This window comes from Artemia franciscana, chromosome 16, assembly GCF_032884065.1.
Source record: "Artemia franciscana chromosome 16, ASM3288406v1, whole genome shotgun sequence".
Taxonomy (NCBI): domain Eukaryota; kingdom Metazoa; phylum Arthropoda; class Branchiopoda; order Anostraca; family Artemiidae; genus Artemia; species Artemia franciscana.
The window spans coordinates 24,100,911-24,114,302 of NC_088878.1; the positions used below are offsets into that span (position 1 = coordinate 24,100,911).

The window sequence follows — 13,392 nt, forward strand, 5'->3', positions numbered from 1 at the left end:
TAATAAAAGGCAGGAAACCTATGGCTATAAACCTTTCACCTTCCCAATTGGAAATTCCAATTACATGTTGACTGCTAGGTATTGAGTTCATTTTCTGTTACTTCAGTGTTGTGACTTCGAGACTTTTTTTAATCCTACTAACAGTGAGTTTATTATTGCGTAAATTGTTTTACGATTACCGATTAATTATATTTTATTTGGTTTTCATTGTGGTTACGGTGGTATCTATTGTAGGAAAATGTGGGAAAGGGGGGGGGAACAAAAGTTATTTTTCAAAATCGTAGGGTGGGGCCTCCCATTTGTAATCTTTTCTTATATACTTAGTTAAAACACCAAAAAAAGGCATTTCTCAGCTAAACCTGAAATTTTTCCAAAGTATTGGGATGGGGGACAGATTCCCTCCCCCTTCTCCAATTGATGCCATTGGACGGTTATAATTCTGTATGGTATTTACAATACCATGATATATCTCATTTTCAAAACAGTATAAAAATGTAGCTTTTGACTTGTATTTTAAGTTTTATGGTCTCTTTTATAACCGTAAAGGCACACCTTACGAGTTGTTTCGGCGGATTTGTGCTGCTTTAACAGAGATCGGATTTTAGAGCAAAAAAATTGGAGGGCACCTAGACCTTCTCCCACGCTAATTTTTACTGTTTTACCACGCCCCCCAACGCCCCGCTCTTTACGCTAAAGTTTTTTACTGTTTTAAAAAGAAGAGTTGAGAGAAAGAGTCAAACTTTAGCGTAAAGAGTGGGGTGTTGATGAGGAAGCAGTCCCTTTCATATACGAAGTAATTTCTGTTCGTTTTAATGTCGCTCCTTACTTTCAGTTAAAAAAACTTGTTTTTTTATATAATTAATATTTGACTGGATTTTAAGTGTAAATGACGAGTGAACTGTCCGCCAATTGAAATTTTCGAGAATTGAAATGTTAAAAAGCATTCTGTATAGTGCTCACCGCTATATTATATTTGCTCGTCTTCTATATAGTTTTTTTTCTACTGCTTGTCTGCCGTGAAAACATTTTTATTAATTGTATTGCTTTTATGCTTAATACTTAAAAAATTGCTTATCTATTTTTTTTATTGAATTTTAATGACGGAATCATATTCATACTAGATTCTGTTAGAATTCGAAGCTACTTTCAAAAAGAGGAATTCTGATGTTTATTTTGTAAAATGTCAGTGAAGCCAATAGTTGCCAATCTTGATGTCGATTTGTTTAAAAGGCGTATTTTTTTCTTTTTCTAAAGTAGTGAAAAGGCGCCTTTTCAAAACAAAATTGGTATCTCAAAATTTCTATCGGATGTATTTGGGGAAATGAAGACCTTACATATCCCAAGACATAACTTAAAACCCTTGCTCTGACGGTTCTGGAGGGGGACTAAAGTTCAAAGACATAATTACCGTACGTTTCAACTATGCTGAACTAAATGGTTATCTCAAAATCTTGATTGGATCTATTTGTGGAAATGATGTTCGAAAGGCGTATTTCTAAAGACATACACTTGAAGCTTCATAATAGCATTAAATTTAAAAATTGAGAATTGTCTTCATTTATTGGGGATGTTCTTTTTCTTTACTAATTTACACTTTCCATAAAACAGAGAAGATATTTGGGCCAGGTTTTCGCTAGTTGGTATCATTTATTCCAGGGGTAAATCTCCAGAATTTTTATTGGGGGTGGGGGGAGAGGGGTCCATATCTGAATAGTCAATGAGCATGGGATATATAATAATTTTCTCCACATTGCTGGGGGCCAACTACCCACCCCTCCCCCCAAAAGACGCCCCTGGTTTATTCTATTCTTTTACAATAAAAGGATATGCTGTAAATATTTAGTTAGGCTTCAGTTTAATGGCAAAATTTGAATTCCAAATATTACAGAATATTGCTTCTATTCTTTATTCTATGGTATTAGGTGTGTTTTTTGCCCTTGCAGCAACTGTTAGCAACAGTTTTTATCGAAGAATGAGTTACCCCAAACTTACAGAGATTTATCATTGAATATTGAGCGTGAGGCTTAGAGCTTTAAAGTATAAAAATCGAAATTGTTAATTTCTTCATTGTAGATTTCTATTGGCACTTACATTTCAGCTTTATAATTTTATTGACAATGTTTGAATTTTTTTTTTCTTTTTCTTTTTTTTTTCTCTTACTGTAATATTGACTGACGATTTTCTCCAGTAGAACGTTTCTCGTATTGTTTTTGAAAAAATAATTTACTTGCTATTATAATCCATGCAGCGCAATAACTTCAAACCACGGTCCAAAATAGTTTCTATTCCAAGGGAATCGGTTGTTGTTCAGAACGACAGCACTGTTTGTACTTCTGCAATCCTCTATGCCCTAGGTGTAAACAGTTTCGAATTTGGGAGGCTGTTGAAAATATGGAATTTGCATTTTTCTTTAGCCAACATCTTTTTGCGGGAGGACTGAGGGACAATTTTCCTAGAGGGGTTGGTCCCTACCCCTCTGTGCAGCTATTCTTTTTGGCTCTGGAGCACATAAATCCTCTTAGTGCGTGATCCCTTGGCTATGTTTGCATTATTTGTGTGCTCTTGAATCGTAAATTAATAAAAACTAACGGATTTTAAGGAATTGAATGAGCTCCTAGCCCCGTTGTTAAACAATTCAAATATATTAATGAAGTATTAAATTTGTCTTTTTCTCCCAAAATATGCTCATGATTTTATGTTTGTTTAAAGGATAGGGGACTAGTTTCAGTGGAATCAATATAAACCTTAAGAAAGGTTATAGGTTATTTATGCTAAGTATAATCAAGTTCAATAAGTTCATGACGTTTACATTCTTCTGGATGTTCACAGTGTCCTAAATTATACAGTTTTGTCATGGGATATATATATATATATATATATATATATATATATATATATATATATATATATATATATATGTATATATATGTATATATATATATGTATATATATATGTATATATATATATATATATATATATATATATATATATATATATATATATATATATATATATATATATATATATATATATGCCTTCCAATGGAGCATGCAAAAAGTGATTATACCTACACGCTGGGAGGAAGTAGGGGGGGGGGGGCTCATCTTTCTGCGATGCTGCTGTGAGCAAAATCCTAAATATAATACCTTTTATACAATGTATTAACGTCATTGTATTACTATCATTTATCTTTTTTCTATTTAAATGTCTTGTTTCTTTTTTCTAAAGTAAAGGTTCTAAAGTAAGGTCATTAAAGGGTGCACGTTCTGCCCTTGACCCATCAACATATTGCCATGTTCCGCCGACTTGCGCTCCACGTTGCGAATCACGGCCTTAGAGACAACGTGTTTGACGTTCAGATATTTGGGTCTCGAAAAGCGCTTTTCGAGCATAAATCCCCATTTAACTTATAAAAAAGGCCAACCCATCTAATGGGAGGATTTGGGAATAGAGATGTTTCAGGAATTACTGAAAATATTATTTAACTTGTTTAGACTAAATTATTTAAGTTATGAAGTTAGATTATGGAAGTGTTGAAGAAACTGACAAATTAAAATTTCTTGAGCAAATTACATAGGTTCAGCATGTCTTGTTGGAAAAAACCTTGTACCTAGAGTACAGTGATACAAGCCCTGGAGGGGAATTAGAGTAAAGTAGGTTAAGGGATAAGGTTGGCCTCCCTCTTACCAATCCGTTTGGGCATCATCCGTTTGGGATGATACCCTTAATAGAAGCTTTAAATAAAGTTAGACAGAGGTGATTGCTGATCTCTATATTAACTTAACGTTTTTTAATACTTATAGCAGTAGTAGAACTAGACTAATAAAGCAACAGGAAAAAAATGACAATATTGTGGTTTTAACTGATTGTGCCTGTTTTCGCGCCATCCCAACACCTAGTTGGTGGGGGCGCTTCGTGCCCATCTCCCCCCCCCCAAGCCCCCCCCCCCGTAAAACTTGCGAATATACTACTACGTAAAACTTCCGAATATACAACATTCTTGGCTGTCCCATTGTCTGTGCATATAAATAGATTGTCAGGTTTACCGACTCTTGAACATGCAACATATAATTGTCCATGGGAAAAACAATCTGTATTCAGATCTGTACCTCATTATTCTAATGATTGCCCTTGAGCTTTGTTGATGGTAATTACTAATCGAACATTCCCTGTGTCCCCGTCGTCATTTATATATCCCCCTGTGCCTCCCGGCGTCCCCGTTGTAGTTGTTTCCCTGTGTCCCGGTCGTCATTTGTGTCCCGGTGTCCCAGTCTGTAATTTCTCTTTGAGTGTCGCGGTCGTCATTTATATTCACTGTGTCCCAGTGTCCCGGTCTGTAATTTCTCTTTGAGTGTCCTGGTCGTCATTTATATTCCCTGTGTCCCGGTCGTCATTTATATTCCCTGTGTCCCGGTCGTCATTTGTGTCCCGGTGCTTTGTTGATGGTGATTGCTAATCGAACATTACATGACGTCAGTCGACACACAAATATGACGTCACTCGACAGACACACAGACAACTTATTTTTATATATATAGATATATATATATATATATATATATATATATATACATATATATATATATATATATATATATATATATATATATATATATATATATATATATATATATATATATATATATATATATATATATATATATATATATAATACCGGGTCCTGCCACGCGGCAGGCTTCTATATATGGATTCTCATTGATTTGCTTGTCTTCTAAACGCTGACATTTTGAGCTTTTTCTTGATGTGGGATGTCTAAATGGACCATAAATTAGAAGTAGTGCGTTTGTAAAATTACGTTTTTCATTGTACTTTTAGCTTTTGCCTCGACTTCTGTTTTGTCATTATGAAAAATATCGTCGAATCTTTGTTTCGTTTAATTGTTCAGGTGGTGGGACAAAAACTTCTTTTTCTTCCGAAGATTTATCTATTACAGGTTTTCGATTTTCAAAGGTGTTGTAGACATTGATGACCACCTTTGTTTCTTTTAATTGTTCAGGTAGTGGGACAAAAATGTTTTCTTTTGCCTCGGCTTGTCTTTTGTCATTATGAAAGACATATCGCCGGACCTTTGTTTCTTACAATTATTCAGGTGGTGGGACAGAAACATATTTCTACCAACAATGTATCTAGTCCAGGTTTTTGATTTTCATAGGTATTGTTGGCATTCATGACCTTATCCATGGCAAAATCGAAAACCAATCATCATCGCTATCATTTTCAATTGGTTTTATTCATTTTTCCTCGGCTTGTCTTTCGTCATTAAGAAATACATATCGCCGAATCTTTGTTTTTTTAACAAAGGTATTTTAATATAAACTTCTCCATACATGAAAATCTTCAATTTTTGGAAACAAGTGTGACAACGTCATTGCAATACTGATGTATATAAAAATGACGTCACTCACATAAATATTTTTTTAGGCACCGATTGTTTACTAAGTCTCTAACTTCTGGTTTTCTTTTTTAAGTTTGTTCAGTCGTTGTAATCCCTTGTTAAAATATATACAAATATTTTTGCAATTACCATTTTTTTGCTCTTCAAGCTTTTTAATGTCTTTTCATACTATAATCTTTTCAAAGATATTTGGTTATTGCAAGTCCGATTACTAACAACAATTTCTACTAAGCTTCAAACTTTTGGTTTCCTTTTTTATGGTTTTCCGATTGTTGTAATTCCTTGTCAAAATATTTACAAATATTTTGCAGTTACCTGTTTTTTGCTCTTTAAGCAATTTAAGCTAATATTTTACATGGATGGAAATTATCAATTTTCTTCCAAAATAAAGGCTCTTAACAAATTTTATCAAACTTTTGACCTATTTAGATCGTTTTTTATGCCACAATATCCCAGAATGCCATTTCTCGAAAAAATGTGGAGCCGTATTTGAGAAAAAATACATACATAAATGCATATACAATTATTGCTCATTTATAGAGATAGTATATATTTATATATATATATATATATATATATATATATATATATATATATATATATATATATATATATATATATATATTGTATAAATTGTAGTACACAAAGAGATGTTGAACAAAGTTTGTATGGTGGTTTGAATAAAAATCTATAGCGTTTTCTGTTTTCTTTTCAGGGCTTTCCAGGTATGGTTCAGTATAAACGGACAGCCGGCGACAAGTCTGGTGTTCCTGTGTATCAGCCTGCGACAGCCTATCAGCAAGCAGCCCTAATGCAGTTGCAACAACCTTTTGTTCCCGTTTCATGTGAGTACAACACCGCTTCTCAAGTTGAAACAGCCACAACTGAAACCAAAACCGATATGAGTGCCACCAGTTCTCAGTTGGCTGATAATAACACAGATAACAGAGATGACCCACGCACTAGCATTACTACTGCTGCTTCTAACCTTGGTTATATTGTAACTCCTAGTGGTGCTGTTAAAAGAGAAGCTGAAGCGTTTAACTCATTCACTTCTTCTCCATATGTGGCCACATCGGCTGCACAAAATCTGTTGCAAGCCAGCTCACTAGCAGCTGCTTTAAATCCTTTGTCCTACACCGGCTTGTCATTGAATAAACAGCTGACTCAAGCAGCATTCCAACAGCAACTCCCTCAATACGCTGGACTTCAATTCCAATACCCTGGCCTCATGCAAAATCCCCAGTTTCAAGGTCTTAGTCTGCCAGGCATGGGGGGTGTCCAGAATTATTTCCAAGTACCAGCAATGAATCAGCAGCTCCAGTTTCTTCAGCCAGGTGCTGGTGCTTTTGGCAACATCAATCCATATGCTTCTATTTTAGGAGGTCTTTCAGGCATGAATGTCATGCCTGGTCTTATTCCATCAGCCCCCTCCGCAACACCTGGAGTTTTGCCCGCTGCCTCCGTATCACCAACGGTCGCTGCTGCACAAGCTGCAGCAATGGCGCAAGCAGGTTTAAATCCTTATAAGAAAATGCGGACTATGTAGAATTTAAATGCCATAATCTCAATTAAGTCCTATTTATCCGCTGTTTATTCAATGACTAGTTGGATGATTATAGGATTCAAATATTTACCATTCCTAATTATTATTGCTTTTTTATTAATTAATTTAGAATATATAAAAGTACTTGCATGTGGCGTGAAAAAAAAAAACGTTTTACCCTAATAGAATAGTTTTGAAGCGAACATATTTTTGTGTCTATATATTTAAAAATGTGTTTAAAAATTTGACTTTTGAATTCATCTAATTGTTTTTAAGTCATAAATGACAGTAGATGTACCTACTTATTGATTGCCTAGCTTTTAGCATTTCTTGAAGAGAAAAGAGAGAAATGCATGAATACCCTATGCTTGTTTCCTATTGCCCTCTCCAATCTTTTTTTTGATTATTTATTCAGCCTCAGTTTGTTTTCCAATCGTTCAACGACTCATGATGATACATTTTTAAATTATGTATATACTTATATTTAATATATTCATAAAATAGTTGTTTTTTTTTTACATTTTTTCTCAGTCCTGTTCCTCTTTATTTTTGGGTATTTAATTTTTTCCTAATACTTAATCTAGGTAGGTTAATTAATACTTAATCTTTATCTACAGAGTATCCCTAAAATTGGTGTATATATTCTGAAATTGGACCCTTCAAGTATTTATAGAGGAGATATTCAGGGATCTTGGGGATAAATAAATAGTATTAAATTAGTCCCAGTTCTCATTTCTTGGGGATCCTGGGAACATCTCTAAATTAACCGGCACAAAAATGTTGAATGAATGTGTAACTTTGAATTTTAATTGTGAAATGACGAGTGAACTGTCCGTGAATTGAAATTTTCATGACGAATTTTCGGGAATTGAAATGTTAAAAAGCATTTCTAACTTATAAAATTATAGTTTTTTATTTGATTGTCATTTGATATGTCAAGTCATAAGTAAGTTTCAAATGATTGTAACTTTTTACTGGAATATTCTGGAAACAAATTTTCGTATAAGTTTCGCTGAATTTTTTGTGTTTTTACTTTTTATTTTGGAAACAATTCCAGCGTCCGTAAGAAGGGGAGGGGTGGTGCATGGATCCTTTAATTACCATTGGATACTTGATTGGATCCCCAGGGCCAAAAATTATTTTTCAAATATTTGAATATTTTTTATTTAATTACTTATCTGATTCGTAATGTGTGAAACATGTTTTTCTTTTCAAGTAATGATAAGTCTGCTTAAAAATAGCATTTTGATATCAATATCTTAGTGGCAGTCGTGTTAATACGGCCTTCATCTCTTAATTTAGTCGTCCTAGTCCAGTGGTAGAAACTATGGATTCGGAATCCTTTGTCCGAAGGGTTAGGGATCGAATCCTAATGCATGCACTTATTCCGTTTGGGATGGGGTCAGTGGCGTGACTCTGGGGTCAGTGACCCAGCCAGAGTCGACCGAGCTCTAAATGGGTACCTGGGGAAATCTGGGGAAGGTAAGCAGGAAGGGTTTGAAAGCTCAGGATAGCCGGCCTCTATACCCCCATTGCACTTCCTGGGTAAAGGGCCTTGAGACGGAGATCAGCACCACCGGTTTGGACTTTAAGAGTTTACTGCCGTAAACTTTATCTTTAGCTTTTTACATATCTCTTAATTACTTTATTTCCTATTTTGGTGGAAGGAGGGGAAGTGGTTAAGGTTTTGTCCCTATTTTTCAGTAAACTGGGACAGTGCAAACGCTCCTTCGTTGTTCTAATATGATCTCTTGGAATTTACATTAATTATCTGGCTAATCTGCATTCTATTCTTGAGTTGGATCTTAACACGCAATTTTTTTTTTTTTTTTTTTTTTTTTTTTTTTTTTTTTTTTTTTTTTTTTTTTATAACAAATAGCATCTAGCCTACGTTATGAGTTATTTTACTCTTTATTTACTAATTAATTTTAAATTTTCTCTTTTAATGGAAATGCCAACATGTAAAAATGAAAATAAAAGAAGCATGGAACCAAAATATTAAATTTAGTTTGATTAGCTCAAGCAAAGAAAAATTTCAAAATACTGACTATTGTAGACTCATCCTTATATTTTAAAAAAGTGTAAAAAAAAAATAGAAAAAAAATAGTAGAGGAGCGTTTACTGTTCGATTATATTTTTCTTCTTTTTCCCGCGCCTCAATTTTCTTTTTGATGTGATAACTTTTATTTTTTTTATTTTTTGTTTTTTTTTTACTATGGTACTGTCAATTATTGCTAAAAACAATTAGATATAAACTTAATACCTGGCGATCATAATATCTTAGCCCGTCGTAAACTAATTAAATATCAGGATCTAAAAAAACTTCTAATCTTTGATTTTGTTTTTATCCTATGAAAACGGTTTGTTTTTATCCTATGAAAACGGAAATTAACCATTATAGGACTTTTATTAACCCAATGGTTGATTTATTGAATTTGAGATATAGCCATTTGAAAGCCAGGTATTTACGCGTAAAGCGAAAGGAAGCTTATTGCTTTGTATAGCTTTTGTTTTTTATTTTGGTGAACTTTCTATCTGATAGTTTTGTTTATATGTTTTGTCTTCATAACCCAGTGGAAGTTTTTAGTGCTTTTGAATTTTTTATACAAAATTTCAACATTATTTTTATTATAAAATAATCTCGGTTATTTTATTTGGCATTCCATTTATTAGTTCAAGCCGGCTTTTATTGCTAAGATATTAGCTTTTTTCTTCAGTGAAAGTTATAGCTTCCAAGAAAAAAACGTTTGAAAAATAATCATTTTTTAAATGATATTTTTCCTTATTTTTAGCTTGTTTCGAATATGCAAGGCACTTGATGATTCGTTCTCTATTTTAGCTTTTGTTTTGTGCTTTCACTTGCTTGAACAATTTTGCCAAACAACCTCCCATTCCACTTAAAAACATTATTCTATTATACAAAAATTATAGAATTGATATTTATTAGTATCTGTTCAATTTGTCAAAAAAATTCTTTGAATATAAATCTCCTTTGTGGGGGTGTGTTTTAGCCCGAATATCCTTCCAGAATGAGTTAAAATTTCACTTCATCATTAACTTGGTGCTTACAGATGTGACCTTATTTGGAGAAATCAGTATTTTTTTTCTGAGGAAGAGGGAGGGGAGCTTTATTTTAAAGCCCAAACCACCGAACCCCCTCCCGTCCTGCACATATGATCCTACAGAAGGTGTTACTTTTTGAAAAAAAAATAATAAGGGAGTAGGGAGTAACCTCATGATCTATTACGTAAAGTGTTTACCATTGTTCGATATTTTTGCTGCAAGAATTTTGATGGCACCTGGACTTGCAGCCCTTTGGGTGAGGGGGGGGGGTCTGAACGGAGGTTATCCAGCCGCCGGGGACAGTGTCAGTCTTTCATGAAATACATCTAAACTGTCCATCATCAAATGGTGCGGCCTGGGACAAGTTTACCCTGTATCTATCCCTAGCTACGACATTACGTCAAGAGCGGTACGTTGGTACGAAATAATATTTAAAAAAATTAAGATGAAGCTCTTTGAATTTTTTCTCTATATATTATTGGCACACCGCATTCTAAAATACTATTCTCTATTGTATCTGGTATTATTCACTTTATTTCTATATTAATTAGTTAAAATATTATAGCTTAAAATTTTTTTTGTGAACCTTGTTTTCTTCTTATTTCCCCCATCTTTAATGCAAGGTTAGCCCATTACCACCTCCTTTTCAGCTTCTTACTATCCTTTCCCTTATCAGCTTGTCGGGAAAAGTGTAAGATATAGTATTGAAACCTGACGTGTTATACATCAGTCAGGTATAATTTTGTATTGTCTTTGTTGTGGCGAAATTGTTCATAAACGCTCCTCCATACTGGGTACTAGAAAAGAATATCGCTTTTAGTTTTTTTTATTAATATTAGTGAATGTTTACCTGCTTTGTCCTTAAATGGTTTTGGAAATATGAATTTTTGTGTTTTTTCGTAGATAATAATAAGGCTTAAGTTTTATTGCATGCCTACTTTTGCCGCCTTATGGCTTCGCCGCGTACTGTAAGGTATCCTCTTTTCTTTATGCCAGGATTCCCAAGGTATATTAGAAAATACAAACGAACCAAAAAAAAAAAAAAAAAAAAAAAAAAAAAAAAAAAAAATGGACCAACAGTTTCCTGTGGTCTTTTACCCTGATAAATTCTTCGCGAAAATCCTCCACGCGTATATTGTTCATCGCGATTTGAAAAATTTCTAACTACAGTGTCTTGTAGACTCGGTTAATGTATTTGACATTTTTATGCTAGAATGCATCAACAGTGGAGGGGGGTTTATGCTTCGATTATTTGCTTATCCAAAAATGTATGCTTTGAATTAACTAAGTTAAAATACCTACAGCAAGATTCCGTTCAATTTTGAAATTAAAATAGGGAATGTCCTTCTCCAGCCGTGGAATTTGGTTGGAAGCGAGCTAAATACCTTCTGTTTTCTAAGTTTTGTTTGTTTATTCACTAGGTCTCGCTAAAATTGAGCCCGAAAGCAAATGGAAGGTGAATTTATCGGAGAAAATTCGTTAACGGTTTTTTCGCTGTTTCTTTTTTTCGCAAACTTTGTTAACGGATTTTCATCGAAAATTGTTGCAGATTCGTTATCACTTGTTCGGTCTTAATGAAAGGTTCTTGCTAAAGTATGATTTGGTTCGTTTGTATTTTCTTCAAACTTATGACACCATGCGTCATTTAGTCTACCCTAGAAGACACTACATAGCCAAACTCAGCAACACATTTTGAATTTAAAGTTAAACACAGTTAAAAAACCTAATAAATAGTAGTCACATGTAATAATGCAAAACCGTGTCTGACGATATTAAGGAAATGCAAGGAACTCCCATGCAAGTTCTTCCTGTAATTGCCTGTAAAATAGTTATTATTAATATGTAACGATAAGAAGTATGAATTTGATATTAGGAGTCAGTATTGATCATGCAAAACGGGATCGGTTTATAATAACAGTAAAAAAAATTAGAAACATCAATGGAACTTTTTACAATAATAGCAAATAAAAAAAAAATTATTGCTAATAACAATTGCTGTAACATTGGATTTTTTTTGCACTCTCAAAACTGTAAAGGGAGGGGGGTGTAGGGGCAGGTATACTTTACAGGATCCCTGTACAAAAGTAATAAAAAAAGGATATTTGTATGAAGTATTTCAAAAAATCATCGCTGAATGTGAATGTTGTGACATGAATTATGAAAAATTCGGAAAATTAAAGTATTTGAGAATCGTCTATTTCTAACTTAAATTAAATCAATCAATTCAGGTATTTGAAGACGATGTCGTCAGGACCAACTGAAGAATCTTAATTCGTTTACCGTGATTCTAAAATACCTAAAATGTTAAAGACCCTTAGTAAGGAAAAAAACACATTTGAAAATAGTATGATTCAGTAACACTCAACCTACAAAACACAAACAAACTTTGTATCTCCATCCTATGTTACAAACTAAATTCAAGGGATCCTAAACATGGAATGTGAAACTTATTTTGATTTAGGAAATGCTTCTTATTTCTCATCAAAAAACTCTTATCTTCATATATTGCCGCAGTAGTTTTTGTACAATCGAAGCAATATTTCAAGAATTTTATGAAAGCTCGAATTCCTTATTTAAAGTTAATGAAAAAAGATGCTTCGTTTTGATAACCACTTCTCAGGTATTAGAAACGGTAATAGTTTGATATAACAGAGAAAACAGCTAACTAAAAAAGAAATATACGATTTGATTCCCATCCACGGCCGTGTCCACGGGGGGGAGGCTACCGGAAAGAAAGGTTTGATGCGTTTTTTAAAGTTTTTCATCCTCCCCCACATCGAACAAAAATTCTTGATGTGTTCTATTCCCCATCCAAAGCTCTTTTTTTATTATAATCGAGGTCGTTGCATTTGCGTTCCGGCATCTCTCCCTGTAATGCTTAGATATATCCCTAATTTATCTAAAACATTTTTGCATATTTGATGGGTTTAATTATTTGTTATGTTTTTTTTTCAATAGCGGTATTAATGAAAATATACAAAATCGTGTATACAGCCTAGGGCTATATCCAAGTATCTAGAGGGGAGGGATATACGAAGCAACAGTGATCATAACGATTATTATATTTGAGGCAAACGTGGAATGGAAAATCAAAAGGTATATTCCTTTTTTTCTTTTTTTTAAATACCCGCATTCCTTATTTAAAGCTCATCAAAGATTATGCTTCGTTTTGATAGCTGGTTTCCTGGCATAAAAGTGTATAAATACGACGCAATGCAGAAATACGATTCTGTATTTTACCAAAATATTACCTTAAAGCCTCATACTAAACAGGAAGACAGATCAAGCTTATATCCGTGTTCCACGCATTTTACCCGCCTTTTGGGCTTATTTTTCCAGAAAGTGGCAAAAAGGCTTGTAAGCTTT

At 33.6% G+C, this 13,392-nt stretch overlaps 1 protein-coding gene across 16 annotated transcripts in view; it reads left to right on the forward strand.

Annotated features, from left to right (window-relative positions):
- LOC136037250 (muscleblind-like protein) overlaps positions 1-10,952 on the forward strand; it is a 295,621-nt gene extending 284,669 nt beyond the window's left edge. For all 16 annotated transcript variants that reach the window (XM_065719866.1, XM_065719871.1, XM_065719865.1 and 13 more), the window contains one exon: positions 6,133-10,952. In XM_065719866.1, coding sequence (XP_065575938.1) covers positions 6,133-6,966 — 834 coding nt within the window. In that variant the 3' untranslated portion in view covers positions 6,967-10,952. The remainder of the gene's footprint in view (positions 1-6,132) is intronic.
- The last annotated feature ends 2,440 nt before the right edge of the window (positions 10,953-13,392 follow it).